General features: G+C 60.3%; 1 protein-coding gene across 3 annotated transcripts in view; it reads left to right on the forward strand.

Moving 5' to 3' along the window:
- Positions 1–4,531: 4,531 nt before the first annotated feature.
- LPCAT1 (lysophosphatidylcholine acyltransferase 1) overlaps positions 4,532–19,641 on the forward strand; it is a 53,996-nt gene continuing 38,886 nt past the window's right edge. Inside the window, exon 1 of one of the 3 annotated variants that reach the window (XM_019813062.3) lies at positions 4,532–4,662. Coding sequence is in view for 2 of the 3 variants with exons in the window: in XM_023239800.2 (XP_023095568.1) it covers positions 12,913–13,047 (135 nt within the window). In the remaining variant the exon portion in view is untranslated. Of the gene's footprint in view, positions 4,663–12,811; positions 13,048–15,222; positions 15,280–19,641 lie in introns of those variants that run through there. The other 2 variants (XM_023239800.2, XM_019813061.3) reach the window with 2 other exon arrangements.

Here is a 19,641-nt window from a genome sequence, read left to right on the forward strand (position 1 = left end):
CCGCCCGTGGCCCCGCTGGCCACAGGACGCTGTCCACGCGGCGGGTGGGCGCTGGGTCCCGCCCCCGTGCGCTGAGCTCGGGATCGTGGGCGTCCTCCCGCCCGCGTCGCGGGCACGTCAGAGATGAGCAGAAGGCAGACGGTGCTCCCCTCGCTCGGGGGGCGGATGGAGCACTCAGTTTAAAGAGTGAAAGTTTAAGAGCAAGGACTGGCCGCCAAGGTCAGAGGACCCTGATTTCAATAGAAAAGCGTTAGGGGAGAAAGCCTTGTGTGCCGAGATGCCCACCGCAGGGAACGCAGGGTGCGGACGGGCGCCAGAGACAGCTCCTGTCTCCCAGGGCCCGGCCCCCTCGGGTCATGCCGGCCGCCAGGCCTCTGAGGGGCTGCCACACAAACACAGTAAAATTCGCCCGCGCGTGGGGCCGAGGGACCGAACCCGTCATCCCACAGAGGAAAAGTCTGAGGAGCGGGGGCCCGGCCTCAGTCAAGGACACAAAGCGACCCGGCCCTCGCCGGCCCCACACCTGCATCACACGGGGCTGGGTCTGCAGAATTTCTGTTTGGCACACAGACCCTGCATCGTGACGCCTCCAGGCTCTCCCGCCCGTTCCCTGCCTCGCGCTGCAGGGTTCGACCCGCTGCCCCACCTGCTCCCAGACACACTCGAGAAAAGCAAGCAGGGCAGGACCAGGCCCGCGAGGTCGAGCTTTGGCTCGCGTGGCCCTCAGCCCCGTGGGAGGGCGGGCGCCCTCGCAAAGCCCCAGGCTTCCCCCCCCCCACCCCACGCAGCCATCGCCCAGGCTTGCCCACGCTGCACCCCGTTTTCTCTGTGTGTCGGGAGGGGCTCGTCGGGAACCAAGAGACGGGAGTGGGGGCCGTACACACAGGGGTCAGGGTTCACTGCACCAACCCTCTGGACACCACGCTCCAGTGGTGCCCAGAGGCACGAGGTCTGAAGGGAGAGAGGAAGGGGCGTGACTGGGGCAGGAGAGCACCTGGGGGAGGTGCCTGGAGAGCGGAGGCCCAGGGGCTGAGGTCAGCCCTGTTTCTGCCCCTGGGGGTCTGGGCCAAGTGGCACTTTAGGGATTGTGCCCGAGAAGAGGAGGAAACGTGTCTCTTCCTCTCCTGCTGAGTCCCGAAAGGGGCCCAGGGCCCCCCGCACGGAGGAGTGCCATCCCTCCGTCGGGACCTGAGTGCATTTCTCTGAACAACAAGCACCTTCAGAAGATCACCCGACAGCCGGGAAGAAGAAACATCCAAATGTAAATATCTGAGACGGCACCGTGACATCGCAGAGCGTCCCAGCATCTGCAGCCCGACCCTGAGTGCCCTGCCCTCACCAGAAACACTGGCCTGGGCCGGGTCCCCGGGGAGGGGGCCAATGGCGTCCAACTTGCTGCCGGGACGTAGAATGTCCAAACAGGCCCACCCCGCGCCCCCTCCCGCCAGGGGCCGCCCTGCGCTCTTGTCATGACCCAGCCTCCTTCCGCAGCCCTGCTGGGTCACCTGGTGCCCCAGGGCGGCCGTGTAGCCCTGTGTGGCAGGCGGGGTCCCTCTCCGGGGCTACACCTGTGACTTGTCACCTACTGTCTGTCTCACCTGTCCAGGGTGGGGGGGGGGTCCGGGTTCAGGCCACTTCTTAGGACAGGACCCCACCCTCCCCAGCTGGGTGCAGAGTGGTGATCACAGCGGCCCCAGCCCACCGCAGGGTCTCCCTGGACGCACTGTCCCCTGGGGCACGGGGCATCGGCGACCCCTCCCCCTTCATTCCAGAGAACCATCCAAACAGCTCAGGAGTCAAAGCCAAAGAAACAAAATGGACCAAGAACTAAAGGCAACGAGCCAGGCGTCAGGGGGAGGGCGTCTGCTTCCTGGAACCGGGCTCCCCCTCCTGAGCACGTGGGCTGACCTCCCGGTGACAGCAGCAGAGTGCTGGCCAATGTCCACCCCCCAGCACTAAACCCAGGGCTCGTGCTGTCGAGCAGGCCAAGAAGAGGTGGCTGTGAGGGGCCGCTGGACTCCAAGCGCCCCAGAAAGTGTGGGACGGGACTCCTCCGGGTTCACCTACTGAACCAGAATCGGGGTGCCCTCAGTTCCTCCCCGCCCGACGTGATGGCCTAATTAGAGAGCTTTCTCTCAGCAGGCGCCCGTCTCTGATTCGTCACCCACGGCCGTGGTGACGCAGGGACCCTTCTGTACAAAGCCTGTCATCGACGGAACAGAGGCTTTTGTTGCCCAGAGATTTCCAGCTCTGAGTGATCTCACTCCATAGACCGAAGACGCCTGGCCAGCGGCCAGTGGGGGACAGAGGGATCTGTGTGTCGTGTTGGGTCAACATCACAGCACAGCCACGGCGGGAAAGTGGGACGGCTGTTCATAAAACTTGGACTTGTGTGAATGAGGTTTCTTTCTCCAAAGCAGCCAAAATGCCAGTCCACGCTGAAAGCCCGCCAGGGCTGCGGCATGTGGATTTAAAATAAAGTTGTTATAGGATCAGAAGCTAAGATAAATTCTTTTTTCTCTTACTCTCCTTTAACGAAGCTGAATGGAATAATTGAGATCAAATCCTACCTTTCAGACACGCATTCTGCTGAGAATGTCGTGCCGGACGCCAGCCTGGACTAACCCCTTTGCTGACATCGTAAACGCCCGCAAGACCATCCCCCACGGGCTCTGACACTGCTAGACGCGGGCGGGGCAGACGAGTGGCCACTTCTCTTTCCCGCTGTTCCGAAAACCCAGGCGCCGCGTCTAAAACCAGATCCACGAAAATTCTGTTAGCAGTGAAAAAAACCTTCCTATCGGAAAAGCAGTTTCAATCTCCGACGTACAATAAAACTGGAAAGCCGAAATTAAAAATGCAAAAGCCATAGTTTCATTATCAAACCAAATCAAACTAAAACCCTAACACTTCAGTTTATGACTGAGCCCTCGGAAGCTTCCTCAGCACCACCCGCCTCCTCACTCGCACCGGATCCCCCCCTCCCACTTTTCTAAGCAGACCCCAGGGTGGTCCCCTCCCTCCCCATCCCCCGGCCCCGCTCTTGGCCGCACTGGGTTTGTTTGCCGTGGCTGAAACTTTCCAAATCACGGTCCGCCATCTCTGCCTGTCAAAGCCTGTCCATTTGGTCGCTTAGAAACATCTCGGGCCCCATTCAAAGTGCGGCCTGGGAACCCCCACCCCCACCCCCGCACTCTGCCTCCCATTTGTGCTTACACTGTATTTCAGTGCTTCTAAAAAAAAAAAAAAAAAAAAATCTCCATTCAACTGTGGCTCTCGAGCTATGCCGGGGCATTCATTCCTCACACCAGCGGGTGCGTTTAGTTCCCGGTGGTTAACTTGACTCTGTTCGGTGCTCCATAGGTGACCACGCAAACTTAGGTTATCACTTCCCTCCTTGATGCCCAGTTTCCATTTTCTCTCAATTCCACAATAAAAGGTGCCCTCCTCAGTGAGGTTTCTCTGGGATGTACTCCCAGGGGTGTAGCTCCTAGGCCACAGGGCCTGGACATCACTTGCTGGATGTTTGCGAACTGTCCCCCACCCCAGGGGGGCTGCCCTCCTCCTTGTACCATGTCGCCTCATAGCCCCCGATGCTTGGCCTTGTCAGAACCCCCGGGACTGTGCAGTGGCGGGGGGGAGGGGCGCACCTCCAGCGAGTGCAGGGGCAGGTGCACCTCCTAGTCCTGCGCCTCTCAGACCAGCAAACAGGAGCGTCTTTCATCTGTGTTTTCTGCCGCGGGGGCTTCCTCTTCTGGGAATTGCCTGTTCGCGCGCTGTGCCCATTATTCTGTTGTTTGTTTTCCTGTAAGCTGTGTACAAGTTCTTCATGTTGTGTGGATGCTAATCCATTTGTAATGATATCCTTTGTAACTATTTTTTGCACAATTTGTGGCTTGTATCATCAGTGGTTTATTGTAAGACTTTTACACTGTTGTCTTACTTAAACGTATCAACGTTTTTCTGTATGACTTGTGCTCTTTGTGGGTTTCATAGGAAATCCTTCTCTATCCCAGATTCATGAAGATAAATTCATGAAGAAAGATTACACTTTCCACATTTAATCACTCATGTACTGTGGGGCTGGGCTAAATAAGACCGTGTGACTGGGGCACCTGGGTGGCTCAGTCAGTTAAGCATCTGACTTCGGCTCAGGTCATGATCTCACTGTGAGTTCGAGCCCCGCGTCAGGCTCTGTGCTGACAGCTCAGAGCCTGGAGCCTGCTTCGGATTCTGTGTCTCCCCCTCTCTCTGCTCCTCCCTGGCCCGTGCTCGCTCGCTCTCTCTCTCTCTCTGTCAAAAATAAATGAATAAACATTAAAAAAAAAAAAAAAAAAAAAAAGACTGTGTGACCACAGCCAAAACCCCTTCACCACTCCAGATCCCCACCCAGCACCTTCCAGGTGCTGGTTCATGTCAGGAAAGGAAATAAATAAACGCCCTGTCCTCTGGTGCTGACCCGCCCTCCGAGGCTGATGGCCAAACAGCGTCACGTGTAAGTGGTCAGGAAAGAGAGACCCGGGCAAGGGGCGCCAGGATCTGTCCCTCTGGCCACCACGCCCGCCAACTGGAGGTGACGCAGCTTTATACCAGCCACGTGCAGCAGCCCTGATCGTAAACTGGGAGCGGCTGTGGATCCAGGCGGTTCCCCCAGGAAAGGCGGTGAGAGCCCCTGTGGAGAAGCAAATCCCCGTTGTTGTGGATGGTGGGGTGGGGTCTGTGTATGGAAGGGAAGGCTAGTTTCCATGAAGATTTCTGCAGAGCTGAGACCCTTGTCCCACGCTAGCGAGGAAGGGTCCCAGACGGACATGTCACGAGTGGGTCACTGTGCTGGGTTCGTCTGGCAGGGAGACACACAGCTCAGCAGGGAGCCGGGCTTCTGGAGGTATGGGCAGTGCACCCCAGCCCTGGGGTCTGGCAACTGGAGGGCGGCTCTGAGGACAGAACTTGGGCTTGGCCCATTGGGGGCCAGCGGGCAGGCCCCGGAAGCCTCTTTGTGGGTGCGGCCAAGTGCAGCCTGGACCCCTGCGGCCGATGGGGACCCTTGCTAAGATCGCACGCTGGACAGACAGGCTGATCTGGGCCACGCTCCAAGCCCCTGCTGTGAGATCACGACCTGGGCCGAGATCGAGAGTCTGACGCTTCCCCAACGAAGCCACCGGGCGCCCCTACTGTGACTTTGGACAAAGGGGACCACGCTTGGTTCAGCTCACTGTGCTCCTCAGAACCCCCAAGACGGGAGGCTCCCCTCTGGGCCCGGCCAAGTGGAGAGAGTCCTCCCGCACCCCCCAGTGCCCCTCGCTCTGAGCCCCAACCCTGGAAACGGCATCCGCGGGCAGGACGAGCAGATACCTGCTGCATCCCTGATGTGCCCCCTGCCCCGCGTCGGCTTCTCCCAGGACCCGACCCCCACCCCGCGCCCCGTGAGGTACAGAGTGGCTGCAAACAGCAGGGGCCACATAGATGTCCGCGTGTGCAGCCGCTCGTGCATGGGGGACTCGGGACCCCTTGTCACGGCGCACCTGTTGGGAACCAGGCACGAATTTTTCGTGAGCACTTATCCCGGTGGGAGGTGGGTCTGGAAGGGCCCCGGGGCGCACTCCGCGGTCGCCCCCCGCGGCCTCTCCCCAGGCGCTGCGCGCAGGGGCAGCCGCGATCACACACGAGACCGGCTCCCCTTGGTCATGCTGCTCTGCTCTGTGCAGCACCTCCCCCGGGCTTCTGTTTTAAAGGTGGGAAGTCAGAGCTCCCTTAGTCCTTACCGCCTCCCGCAGTATGATTTAATGTCTGCAGGTGCATGCGGGAGGACCCGGGGCCCTGACTCCCGCCCCCACGCGCCCAGCCCGCCTCCTCGGGACCCAGGCCCGGGACCACGCAGGTGGTTGTTCTCTTCCTAAATCTCTCTGATGGTGACAGAACAAGCCAGGTCTGGAGGCGGCCACTCCCACAGACACCGGGATGGAACTCGAACTCAGAACCGACGACCTTCCGGACCGGTTGGCGGGCTCCACGGAAGCCCAGCACCCCACGGCAGTGAGGTGGGAGGTAGCCTTTTCTGATGAGGGCAGGCTTTGCCTTTGCAGACATGGGCCCGCCACCTGTTCATACCTGACAGACCCAGGCGGGAAGGGGACACGACCTGGCCAAATTTCCCGTCCTGGTAAATGATGGTGCCGGACCCCCACCTGCACGCAGGCCGCCCCTCCGGGGAGGGCCCCTCGTCCGTGTGCCTATTTACGCATAGTGGGACGTAGAGCCTTTGTTAAGTAGTAACAGACTCCAGAGTCGAAGTGAAGAACCCCATTTGCAACCCGGATCTAATTCTCGAAGCCGTGTGACCAAGTCCCTCCCCTTCAGAAAAGAATCGACACCCGCACTGACGAGCCGCGTCAAACTCAGAGCACCGAGGATGTGGGCATGTGCCCTGGCCACCCCCCAAGCCCCCCGATGGCGGGAAGTGAGTGCCACGTACTTGCTACGGTGGCTCACGTTCAGCCTGTGTGCCGTGAGTCAGACCCCATCCTGGGCACCGCGGCTGCACTCACCCTCCCAGCCCTTCGAAAACTCTCCAGACCGGTTCAACCCGACCCCACCTTCCAGCCTCCCCCCCACCCCCCAGGGCTGCAGCAGAACCCGTGCCCATGGCCCCAGGCCACCACCTTCTCAGGTCACAGGATGGAACCCACTCAGGGAAGAAAGACTGTGGCCTGTGCGAAACCCTGGTCACAAGCACGGTGCTGGTTACGAGAAGCTTTCTGGGGCAATCCTATAAATTCCTATAAATTCTGAGCACAGAGGGAAGGAAGATCGCCGAAAACACTGTCAGAAATCATTACCTATGTGGAGTTTTGTCCAAAAGGACAACTGAGCCAGACTGAGGTTAGACGTGTTTGCCGTGTTGGTAGGACCCACCCTCCGTGGCGGGGCCCACGCTCTGCGGACCCCCATCGAATATTCCCCTCCAGCTGGGAACAAGTACCAGGGTCGCCTCAAGTTATCAACACATGTTCTAACTGGGGATCGTTCCCCAAAACCACACGATGAACAAAACACATCCCGTGTCCGTTTTGACTGAGCAAACAGCCCAGGGCTCAAGGACACCCCCCCACCCCACCGTGTCCTGCCTCAAGCACAAACACCGGCTTCCTTGTTTTAAGATACGCTCTCTCCCGCAAGGCTTCAAAGTTGAGTGGCTTATCAAAGGCCTCCGATCCAGTAAGAGAGTTCTTGGCCTCATCAAATGTTGAAAATATGTACAAGGATCCTCTTATGGCCAATATCCTGACGTGAAGAAGTCAGATCAGGTGATTTCCAGCCTCTGTGATGAGAGACCAAATGCTCTCGCTCGGGATGGTTTCCCTGTTTGCTAAAGCACGAGCCACTTATGAAAAGCACACCTCCTTGGGGCCCGGGTCACCGCGGCTTGGGCGTCGGTGCAAGCGAGGTGATGGGAAGAGGGCAGGTGTGCACGCAGGTGCAGCTTTGCATTCACGTGCCAGTGCCCATGCACGTGACGGCTGGACACCCGTGGCTCCCCTGCCCGGCCCACCCCCACCTGCTGTGCCCACTCACCTCTGAGGGCGACTGAGGCACACGATACCACCCAGCTGTGTGACAGGCTCTGTCCAGGAGCCTGCAGCCGGCAAGATAGGGAGGGGAGGAGGGAGGAGGGGAAGGAGCGGCTGGATGGGAGGGGGCAGGGAGCCGTCCGGCTCCACGTGAGGCGCCACCCGCCCAACCGGCCAGGGTCTGGGTTGTAGGAGCCTTGCCTGCACTGGGGTGGCGGACTTTCCCACCTCCTCGTGCATCGCTATCTCCCGGCCTCGTTCCGGGTCTCGGGTCCCCCTGCCCGGGACCCCTCTCGTCCCACCAGCAGGAGCTGTTCCTCTCTGCAAAGCGCCAGGACTTGGTGGCAGGCCCCCGGCTAGGTGCCAGGCAGGCCGGGCAGGCTGGCTTCACCCTGGGGGCCATGTGCTTCTCTATCGATAAGGAGGCATCGCAGGGAGGAGAGCCAGCGGGTTCCCGGGGCCCGGACCACTGCCCCTGCCTCACGGCGAATCTCCCCCCTTGGAAACTCGCCCTCCCCCCAACTAAACAAGATCGCTGTCTCTGCAAATTGGCAGAAATAATTCGACACAGCATTTTTCAAAGCCAACTAGAAAGAATTTACTGTAAGCGATTGTTTTTCATGCGGGATGGCTCCTTTGAGAATAACTGTTTTCATATTTGTGGGGTTTTTGACATTTGGGGAAGCGGAATTACATGTAAACATTTGTTCTGCAAGCCCAAAGTGTGAAGAAAGATGTGCTCAAGCACCAAAAAAAAAAAAAAAAAAAAAAAAATGCTTCCATGCCTCTGAGTTTCAAAACCCTCTTAAATTTTGATAAAGACCCATGGAAGAGATCATCACTTCAGGTCATGTTTTACACGAGGATCGGTTTTTTTAACGTCAAGGAAAATAAAACAGACGACGTGGCTAAGAAGGGTGCCGTGTGGATGAGTTTTTTAATCTCCGGGGCCCTTTAAAACTGCACCTCCATGATGGTCAAAACCTACACATAAAATATAACATCAAGCATTTACATCCCTATTTGATGTCAGATGTCTGCATATTTGAGGGAAGTGGTTCTATCTGGAATCCAAGTGTTGTAACAATAGGACCGCTCTGTGGAAAGCTGCCTGTGGAAATGGATGACCACGGGACAGTGCCCACCGGGGAGTCCTGACAAGTGGGCAGAAAGAAACACCCCTGGAAATGAGGCCAGAGCCTTCTGTGGCCCTGGCTATGATCTTGGTCCCTCAGTCTGTTACGCCTCAGTTTGACTACCTATAAAATGGCCCTATTTCACTCACAGAAGGTGTCTTGGAAACTATCCTGTTCCAAACAAAAGAACTTCACGTAAAATGCGCGTGGGCTGCACTGGTGTACTGAGAGCCATACGCACACGAGGGGCCGGGGCTAACAGGACCCCCAGGTCTTACCAGCCAGACCTGAAGGAAGTGCGGAGCTTTGAAAGAAGGCGTCCGGGCACAGGGGACAGCAGAGGGGAGAGACCTGAGGCCACCTGCCCGCAGGGCTGGGAGGCCGCTCCGGGAGGGGCCACGCCCGAGGGGCCGGGCGGAGGGGCTCCCGCCTTCTCGTGATGGGGGAGGCATTGCCAGTGAACAAGGAGTTGGTCTGTCCTGCCGGCCTGTGGAAGGACCCCTCTGGACGCAGGCCCCGAAGGTCTGCCTTACACAGGCCTTTCCGTTTCTGCGTTTTGACATCGGGCCTGCTGACCCTGGAGGGTGGCCCTTCCCGGAGCTAGTAACTCGCCTCTCACGTGCAAACCAGCTCACCCCTCCTCTCTGTGGGCTCTCTACCCCACCCCCCACCCTGCTCACCCGCCCTCCTCTGCACCCCCCGGGGAAGCCGCAGTGAAGGGCGTTGCCCCCTCGCCCCACTGCCTCCTGACGGCCCCTGGTACTTCCCGGGGAGCACCCCATCCCCATGCCTAGGGAAGCACGAGGAAAACTTCATCCTCTGTCCCACGTCCACGTCTGTGTGTCTTAGAGCACCAACCTGAAACAGACTCCAGGTACCCTTACAACACATTCTCGTGAAGTGTGCACTTAGCACATTCCAGAACAAGGCTTCCAGTGGACTTTTTAGCAAAACAGGACAAACTTAAGAAGAGCAACAGGAACTCACCCTACCGGTCACCAGCGCACACGATTCCAGAGGCGCAGCGGTTAGAAGAGTGTGGTGCCACCAGGAACTAACAAACCGTGAAATGGAGCATCCGGAAATGGCTTCACAAGCACTTGTGTTCGTGCCCAAAGGAGCCACAGACCGGGGAGGCGAGCGGATGATGGTGTCGACTACGGGGTCTCGGTGTAGAGGAGAAAACGTGCGGATGGGTTGGAAACAACATGAAAGGCAGAATTGAAAAGAAGTATCAGAAGGAAACAGAGGAGAACGTCTCTGAAATCTGTAAATAACTAAAACTCCGCAAACAGACCCAGAACACCCAGCCCCACGCCCGCAAGCATGTCCTGTGCTCTCGGTCCATCTGTGGAAACATTTCTCTCTGAACCTGCCTTCCTCAGACAGAAGCGGAGTAGGAACAAGGAGCCACAGGGACACCGCTAGCGCTTCCCAGAGCCTGGCCCGCAGCTCTGTGCACCAGGGTGTGTTCCAGAAGGTTCCTGGAGAACGCCGCGGGATTTGCCTTCCGAGTCCAAGTCCGAGGGCCCAGCTGGCAGTTTCTCCAAACTAAGAAACTAAGTCCCAGAGATGAATGTCTTTTTCCTTTCACTGAAAGAAAACTGCATATAACCCCTTGCCCAAGCCCAGCTTCTCCTAGTCAAGCCTCCAGAACACTCTGGGACTTCTAGAATATTCCATCACAGGATTAAAACTGAAGCAAAAAAGTGTGAAGCAGTGCAAGACAATGAACTTCCCTGGACTCATCCCCTTGGGCCCTCCACTCCTCACCCTTCCTGTTCATGGACCCACCCTCCTGGGCCCTCCACTCCTCACCCCTGCTCTCCATAGACCCACCCTTCTGGGTCCTCCACTCCTCACCCTTGCTCTCCATAGACTCACTTTTCTTGGCCCTCTACTCCTCACCTCTGCTCTCCATAGACCCACCTTTCTGGGCCCTCCACTCCTCACCCCTGCTCTCCATAGACCCACCCTCCTGGGCCCTCCACTCCTCACCCCTGCTCTCCATAGACCCACCCTTCTGGGCCCTCCACTCCTCACCCTTGCTCTCCATAGACTCACCTTTCTTGGCCCTCCACTCCTCACCTCTGCTCTCCATAGACCCACCCTCCTGGGCCCTCCACTCCTCGCCCCTGCTCTCCATGGACCCACCTCCTGGGCCCTCCACTTCTCACCCCTGCTCTCCATAGACTCACACTTCTTGGCCCTCCACCCCTCACCTCTGCTCTCCACAGACTCACTCTTCTGGGCCCTGGACTCCTCACCTTTCCTGTCCATAGACCCACCCATCTGGGCCCTCCACTCCTTACCCCTGCTCTCCTGGCTGTTTTCTCCCCTTGTTGGCCTTTGGGGTTTCTCCATGGATCTGCTTGTTGGGAAGGAGTGGAAAAGCCCTCTCCTTGTTGCCTGTCCCTGGATAGCTTCTCACACTGTTCCACCAGCTCCCAGCTGGGTTCTTGTGTCTGTGATCAGGGCAGTTGGCAATTGAATGCTCAGAGGTCAGCAGTGTGCCCACGGCCATGCAGGCAATGGAAACAGCGCCCACCGCAGCCCACAAGGGCTACCCTGCCATCACGCACAGCAGAAATGTGGACACTGCACCAGTTTCCTTCTCCAGATTTGACAAGCGAGGTTTGGAGGAGAGGTCACCTGCCTCAGTCCAGCGTGAGGCTTTGAAACAGTTTGGGGACCTCGCCCCACTCTTTCGCCTCTGTATAGGTGAGGCTGTGGAGGGTGTCATGGACCACCGCAGAGTCACCGGCCTCTCTTTTGTCCTGTGTTCCTCTCTCCATCTAAACACAGGAGGGCCCCCAGCAAGGTCACACTTCACCGTATCAGCTGGCCAGGGTATCAGCTAGATTATCAGAGGGTTGATCGCTTCCTGACCTGCTGCCCAAGCCAGGGACAGGGCTGTGAAGCCTCACAGGGCATGGACACACCCAAGACCCCATGGCCAGGCAGTCCTACAGTAGGGTCTGGCCTTCCCCTAGTCCCAGAGCAATGCAGGAAGCATTTAGACTACTTCCTCATGATTTCAGGCATCATGTGAACCGAGGGGCTGCTGGACTGTGTCCAAGTTGCTCTCCCTCACCCATGCCCGCTGCCTGCTTCAGGGGTCACCTCCTGCCCGTCAGGGTCACAAGGACAGTCACACGCAGAAACTTAGCCCTGCTCACCACGTAGAGTTTGCGGTTAATTTTAGAAATTTATAAATTTTGATACCTTTTGCCCAGTTAATACTGTGCCACAAATGAAGGATCCCCAAATGCCTCCCCTTCGTGCAAGGGAGTAATTCCATGAACTGGAGTAATGAGCCACCCAGAAAGAATCCTTTGATTCACGACCCTGTTGAACCACTGGGTCCCATCAGCAAATGCCTCTGTGCACCCCTCCAGCGGATGGCACTGCCCGGGTGGGAGACCGTGCGTCTCGGGGCAGGCCAGCTCTCGGGGTGCAGCTCGCGACCAGGACCGGCACAGACGGACCCAGCAGCAGCGCCCGGAAACCTTTCCCTCCCGCCGCCGCCCACGGAGGTCAGGTCCCAGCGAGGGCAGACAAGCAAGAAAAGCGGCAAGAGCTGGGTCTGGGCCCGTCCCTGTGGAGCTTCGACAGAGTCGGCGCGGGCCTCTGCACGTGCGGCCCGGCTCGTCGTGTCCCTCGGGATTTGGGCTGGGCCTGGGGCTGGGGGTTGGGGGCTGCCGCAGGACGGGGCGACGTGGCGGGCCTCGCTGCGCGGGTGGGGGGGGGGGGGCGGAGGGGGGGAGGGGGGGGGCCAGGCCCGGCCTGAGGGTCCCCGCCGTCTGGCCACTGCGGGAGGGGCGCCGCCAGAACCTGGGCGCCCTTCAGGACCGACGGTCCGGGACGCCCCGCCAACCCCTGCGGGGGGGGGTGGGGGGGGGGGAAGGCGGGAGCCGAGGTCAGGCGCAGGGCGCGGGCGCGGGCGGGGCCGCCCTCCGGGCCCTCGGGGGCGGGGCTCTCGGGACGCCCCGCCCCCGTCCGCCCAGGCCTCGCCCCGCCGGCGCCCCCCGCCCGCCCGCCCCGCCCCCCGCGTCACGCCGCCGCCGGCCTGCGCCTGCGCGTCCGCCCGCCCCGGCCGCCGCGCATCCTCGGCCCGCGCCCCGCGCCCCGCGCCCCGCGCTCGCTCTGCGTCCCGCTCCGCGCCCGCTCTGCGCCCGGCGCCCGGCTCCCTGCGGCGGGCGGCGGTCATGAGGCTGCGGGCGCGCGGTCCCCGGGTCGCCCCCGCCTCCGGCGCGGGGGCCGGCGACGCGCGGCGGCTGGCGCCCCCGGGGCGGAACCCCTTCGTGCACGAGCTGCGCCTCGGCGCCCTGCGGAAGGCCCAGGTGGGTGCGCTCCCGAGCCCCTGCGGCCGGGGAGGGGGTCTCGCCGGCCTGGCCCCGCGGCCACCCCGCCGCCCCCCGCGGCCCGCGACCCCCACGCGGCCCTGCCGCTGGCCGCGCTCACCCCGTCCGCGTCCCTTCTGGCTCGCCCCCCCCCCTCCCCCCGGGCCGGGCCCCACATCCCTTCTCCCCACGCCCCCTTCCCGCCATCCCTGCATCCCCGTCGCTCTGCGCCGCGCGGTCCCCCGGTCCCGCGTCCCTTCCCGCCGCTCGCAGGCCCCACGAGGGACAGGCGCGGCCCCCCCGCCCCCGGGATGGGACTTTGTCCCTTGATGAGCTTCTTGTGTGGGGACCTCGTGGCTCGTTCGAGTCCGCGCGAGGTGCCTTGAAGGGAGCGGCAGGATGTCCGCCTCTGCGTTTGCAAGTTGTGTTCTGCGGAGCGTGCAGGGGGGTCCCTCCGGGTTCGTCTGTAGCGGAATCGGCTTTACGTACTCTCGGTTCCGTGACGGGAGGGAACAGTGTGCAGTTTTGTTCGTGGCGCCCTCTGGTCCTGGCTGAGGATGGGGCCTGCAGGAGGCAGTGGGGCCCCACACTGGTCCTTTTCCTTCACATCGATCCAGGGTTTCCAAGGTGGGCGCCCTCCCTGACCCGGTGGGGGTGCGCCCCTCCTGGCCCGGAGGGGTGCGCTTTCCCTGGCCCGGTGGGGTGCGCCCTCCCTGGCCCGGTGGGGTGCGCCCTCCCTGACCCGGTGGGGGTGCGCCCCCCCTGGCCCGGTGGGGTGCGCTTTCCCTGGCCCGGTGGGGTGCGCCCCCCAGTGGGGTGCGCCCACCTTGATCCGGTGGGGGTGCGCCTCCCCCCTGACCCGCTGGGGGCTGGCACCCTGACCCGGTGGGGTGCGCCCTCCCTGACCCGGTGGGGGTGCGCCCCCCCTGGCCCGGTGGGGTGCGCTTTCCCTGGCCCGGTGGGGTGCGCCCTCCCTGACCCGGTGGGGGTGCGCCCCCCCTGGCCCGGTGGGGTGCGCTTTCCCTGGCCCGGTGGGGTGCGCCCCCCAGTGGGGTACGCCCACCTTGATCCGGTGGGGGTGCGCCTCCCCCTGACCCGCTGGGGGCTGGCACCCTGACCCGGTGGGGTGCGCTTCCTGGCAGTGTTGGGCCTCTGGTTGTTCGTTGTGTTCGCGTTTCTGTAAGACTCCTCTCAGTACAGCCTTTCCTTTAACTCCAAAACCGCAATAGAAACAGGTACAGATTTAGGACTTTAGCTGTTGTCCAGTTGACGGAGAGTGTATTTTGCGCTGTGACAGAACTTTTTCGGGTGACACTTAGATTTCTTTAATGCAAAAAGTTATTCACTTGGAACAATATCAAAGTGGAAAGTTCTTGAACCCAGTCTGAAGTTGTCGTGGGCTGCCTGCTTTTTCTCGAAGCATCCTCTAGGTGGACTTGGTTATTGTGGTGGGAGAGGGAAGGGTGGGCACGAGACTGAGGACAGAGGAGAGAAGGTCGGGTGGCATCCCTTCTGGTGACGGGAGAAAGCAGGGCCATCCCAGTCGGCTCCTGGGCCTTGTCCCTGTGTCTGTCTGGAGCCAGACGCCAGTCGCTGCCTGCCTGTGTGGTCTTTGGTCCCCCTCTGCTGCGTTCCTTGGCTCGCGGACTCTAACTCCTCGCCTGCGGTGCCCTACCCAGCTGTGAGGGGGTTAGGAGGGCAGCAGCTTCCTCTGGGCTCCTGAATGGCCCCCCCACCGGCCGACCCCCTTCGCGCCTGTGATCCATGGCTCTGAACCCTCTGAGGGCGACCCTGGGACTGAGCCCTGACTCTTCTTCCGGGTGGCTTCCAAGGCCCTGCCCCACCTGCAGCCTGACCCCTGGGCGCCAGCTGCTGTAAGCCTGCGTCTTCCTGCCTGTGCCTCCTACCTCTGCATCCCTGTCACTTTTGCAGCCTCGCCCCCATTACTGTGGACGGGACAGAGGCCAGGTCTGTCTTGTCCCAAGCTATGTGCTTACTGCTCAGGCGAGGTGCACTGTAGACACTCAGCTAGCTGTAGAGTGAGTGAACGAGCGAAGGGGGCCGGATGTAAGAGCCGAGCCAGAAATCCCCCACACCCCTCAGGCCCCGGTCGCAGGATAATGGAGCCGCCGGGCTTTGGAGCAGCTCTAGGAGCTGTTCTTTAGCGCCAGGCAGAGATTCTGGTTTTAGATGTTGGCTCACAGCTTCTGGAAGACACTCAAGAAAGAACAGGTGAGTGGACTGTTTCAGCCCCTCAGAAAGGGAAGGTTACTTTGTATACGCCTGGTTGCGCTCTTTCAGAGGCCGTGTCAGAATATTCGCCAGAATCATCGTGGTGTATTTATACGTTGGTGGCAGAGCTGTGGTTACTGTTCAGCTGTCCCCAGTGTGGTCTGGAGTATGTAACTTGTAAATGCTAACTTCCGAGTTTCGCTTTGCAGAAACATTTTGCTTTTCACAAAGCAGTGCTTTGCGAAGCTTTTTACTTCTCTGCGAAGCTTTTTACTTCTCTGCACCATATTATGCAAAGGTTTCCACAGAGGAAACTAGCCTGTGCAAGCATACAAAGCCTGCCTCCCGAATCAGTAAATAAACCGATCCAGCAGTGACTGAGACAGCCAAGGGCTGCTCAGAGACTCACCTAAATTCCGAGTGAAGGGAAGGCGGTGAGGGCGCCTGCCCTCACCTGTGCCGCTGGGGAGGGGCTGTTAGTCACCTGCAGGCTAATGACCAGGCCATCTGTCATTTAGTAGCAGATTTAGCAAGGAGCTTAAGTATCTCTTTGGGCAGAAAATAACTCGTTAAGACATGAAAACTGAATAGTACGGAATTGGTTAGCCTCGTGGTGATTTGCTGTTTTGGGAGTCCCAAAGCGGTGTCTGTCACCTGGGTGTTGGGGGTTACTTCCTGTTGGAACCCCCAGGTGTGAGTGCACCCCACTTCCAGCTCTGATGTTTCCTCATTTCTGAACTCCTGTGACTTGGGCCAGGGTTAGGGATAGAATGTACTTCCCAGAAAGCAGTCTGGCTTCCTTTACACCTTGGAACGGAGTCCTTCATGTGAGGACACTGCGGGGTTCACCCTCTCCCAGTTGAATCCACAGAGAGCATTGCCATGAAGGCTGAACGCAGGGACAGGCTCCGACCCAGCACATTTGCAGGGAGGCGTGTGTGTAGTTTTAATTTCCCAGAGGCAGGTGATCTTTGTCTCCAAGTTCTGTCCAAATACATGAGTTTTGATGAAGGAAGGGAGGAAGGGAGGAAGGAAGGAAAGAGAAAGAAAGGAAAGGAAAGGGAAGGGAAGGAGGGAGGGAGGGAGGGAGGAAGGAAGGAAGGAAGGAAGGAAGGAAGGAAGGAAGGAAGGGAGGGAGGGAGGGAGGGAGGAAGGAAGGAAGGAAGAGGGAGGGAGGCAGTCAGGCAGGCAAGCAGCAGGTGCCCCTGGTTTCAGCCTGCATCCCGAGTCAGGTGTGGCCCTCCTGGGGCCGGGGGTCCCACACCCCGCATACTTCCAGGCCTGGTGGCTTCCAGCTGCTTCTCTGACCTGCCAGGCTTCCGGGCACCCACCCCAATGCTCCCGCTGCCCCTCTGTCTGGGTACTCCACGCACGAGACTGCTCTGCTGAAGAGCGTGAAGGGGTGCGTAAAGGGGAGGGCAGCTTGACTCTGGTGTTCGTGAGCCGCGGGTGGCAATGGAAAGCCGGGGGGGAACGTAACATGGGAATGAGGATTTCCAGGACAGCAGGCGTCGCGTGGGAAGACACAGAGGGCCGGCTGCAGCGGGGCCCGGGGCCCCCCCAGATGCCTGGGAGTCTGAGGCTCTGGAGCGGGGCCCTGGGAGCCTGAGAGCACGGCCTCCGTTGGTGCACGTGTAGCCCAGTAAGGTGCAGCGTCCTTGCCGCTGGCCGGGCAGCACAGCCCCCGAGGCAGGGGGTGGAGGCCCCACGCCCGTCCTGGTGTCCCAGGTGAGTAGACTCCGAGGTCCCCGGACGCCCAGGCAGGCTCAGTGCCCATGAGCCCTGCCCTCGGGGACTGGCTGTCTCTCCGAATGCACCAAGAGCCGCCTGTAATCCGGTTCTCACTTTCCGGAAGGGCGAGCACATTGCACTTAACTGTGGCTAGCGTCGAGGAGTGCGGAAGGGGGTCCGGGATTGGAGAGACTTGACTTTCCATCCTGCCTGCTCTCTGGTCCTGAAACAGAGTCTTAACGTGTGTGTATGCACACACACGCAAGTATGGACGCACACGCAAGTATGGACGCGCGCACGCAGTCGTGTTTTGCGTTCTTCTTAATTTCAGAGTACTGAACAAAGTACTGTCGGTTTTACGTCTCGTTTTAGAAAACGAAGGTTTTGTCCCTGAAACTGGCCAGTCAAGCGCCCTGTTGCAGAAGCCGGTGCTTGCCCGCCCTCTGCCCCCGCAGGCATCCGCCCACCAGAGGCCTCGCCCCAGATGGTGGAGAAAGTCCGAGGACGTGTCCTGAGCGCTCTGTTCCTGCGAGTCTGAGCAGGACTCCCACAAATCGTGTTTCCCAGAGCTTCACCCCTACCCTGCCAGAGACCTGGGGCCTTGCTGGCACTTTGCTCCTTCACCTTCCTGCCCCCGGGGCCTTCCGCCTCTCTGACCTTCACGTCCTGGACCGAACGTCCCGTGCCCGGAGCCCGCCCCTCACAGTTTGCTGCAGTGGGTCGGGACGAGGAGTGTTTCCCACATTTCTGGTGTTCCCCACGCCTTTAGTAAGTCTGCAGATTATTTTGCAAATGAGGCCAGAGCGAAGGGTGTGTCTGAAGCGTGAGGACGGTGCTTGTGCTTCTCAGGCCCAGTCAGTCATCCTGCAGCCCTCCCTTTCACGATGGGCGGCAGCGTGACCGAGTTGCACGTTCCTGGTGTTTTGTGTTTTCCCCGTGTGGTAGCCTTGCACACTTCAGTGAGGGCACCTCTGTTAAATGCTGCCCTTAAACGCAGACGCAGCAGTGGCACCCGCCTCTTCTAGCACGGGGTCCCCTCGGTTCCCTCACACCTGCTGATGCCCCACGAAGCTGCCAGGGACCGGCCTGGGCAGAGCCGCCGGCTCCGTCAGTGCTCACGCGTGGGACGTGTTCCAGGTGCCTGGACACCGTGGCCTTTTTACTCCCACCAGTCCTACTTCCATCTCAGAATCAGTGTGGTGATGTCTTTTCCCACATAAAGTCTTTCTGAAGAGCATCTTTAGCAGTGTTAATATTTGAAACCCGTAGGACGGGGGCACAGAGCCGGGCTCAGACAGAGTCCCTGAGGCCTGGAGGGCAGGTCTGCTCCACATAGAGCATGCCCAGAAGTGACCCTGCTCCAAGACAGCCGGGAATCCCAGGCTGAGGGCCTGGTTGGGATCAGGCCCTGAATGTTCCCAGCGTAGGGCCCACAGCGGAACCCCGTCCCTGTGGCGCTAAGTCTCTCACCAGCAGGAAGGAGTTGAGTCCTTAGTCACTTCTGTGCCACGTGACTCACGAGCTCTACGTCCTCGTGGGCCCACGGAGCTCAGCAGCTCCCAAGCTCAGAGTCCCCCTCTCCCGCCCCCCCAGAGCAGCCACGGCCACTGTTGCCTCCGGCCCCCACCCCACGCCCTCCCATCCTGTCCCGGCGGCTTTTGTGTGCTGTGCCCAGGAGCGCTTGGACCAGCCCACTCCACACTTCCCCTTCCCCAGGGTACTTGGGGTAGCGAGCTCCCAGGCCCCTCTCCACCCCTGCCAGGCTTGGTGTGAGACCCACCCTCACCCTGAAAGTGTTACGGTGGGCCTGGAGCTCCCTGCAGCTGGGGGGTCAGAGGCAGGATCCTCCCTACATCTGAGGGAGGACACAGCCAGGATGTTCTGGGAGCTCCCTACATCTGGGGGATCAGAGCCAGGATCCTCCCTGCAGCTGGGGGGTCAGAGCCAGGATCCTCCCTACATCTGGGGGGACAGAGGCAGGGTCCTCCCTACATCTGGGTGGGGGGGGGGAACAGCCAGGATGCTCTGGGAGCTCCCTACATCTGGGGGATCAGAGCCAGGATCCTCCCTGCAGCTGGGGGGCCAGAGCCAGGATCCTCCCTACATCTGGGTGGTGGGGGGGAACAGCCAGGATGCTCTGGGAGCTCCCTACACCTGGGGGAACAGAGCCAGGATCGTCCCTACACCTGGGGGGACAGAGCCAGGATCCTCCCTACCTCTGGGGAGTCAGAGCCAGGATCCTCCCTACCTCTGGATGGGCAGACAGCCAGGATGCTTTGGGAGCTCCCTACAGCTGGGGGGGGAAAGATTGTACCCTCGAGTCTCCTTGCAGCTGGAGAGGGACTCACACAGCTGGGGGCTGGAGGCGGCATGTGGTTAAGGGGCTCCCTGCAGTTGGGGGACAGGGCCTGGAGGTTTCCCAGGAGCTTCCCGCAGATGGTGCTCTGGAGCCATCATTTTGGGGAAGCCAGCTGTTGGGGGTGAGGTTGAGCGGAGATGTCCTGGGGGTGCTCGGTCTGTGAGGGGAGTGGGGTAGGAGGTGCCTGGACAGGGGTGTCTGCAGCTGGAGGCGGGGCATCGTAGGGCTCCAGGAGGGGCCCCTTGCGAGGGACTGAGGATGTGCTTGACCCT

Source organism: Felis catus, chromosome A1, assembly GCF_018350175.1.
Source record: "Felis catus isolate Fca126 chromosome A1, F.catus_Fca126_mat1.0, whole genome shotgun sequence".
In the NCBI taxonomy this organism is placed as follows: domain Eukaryota; kingdom Metazoa; phylum Chordata; class Mammalia; order Carnivora; family Felidae; genus Felis; species Felis catus.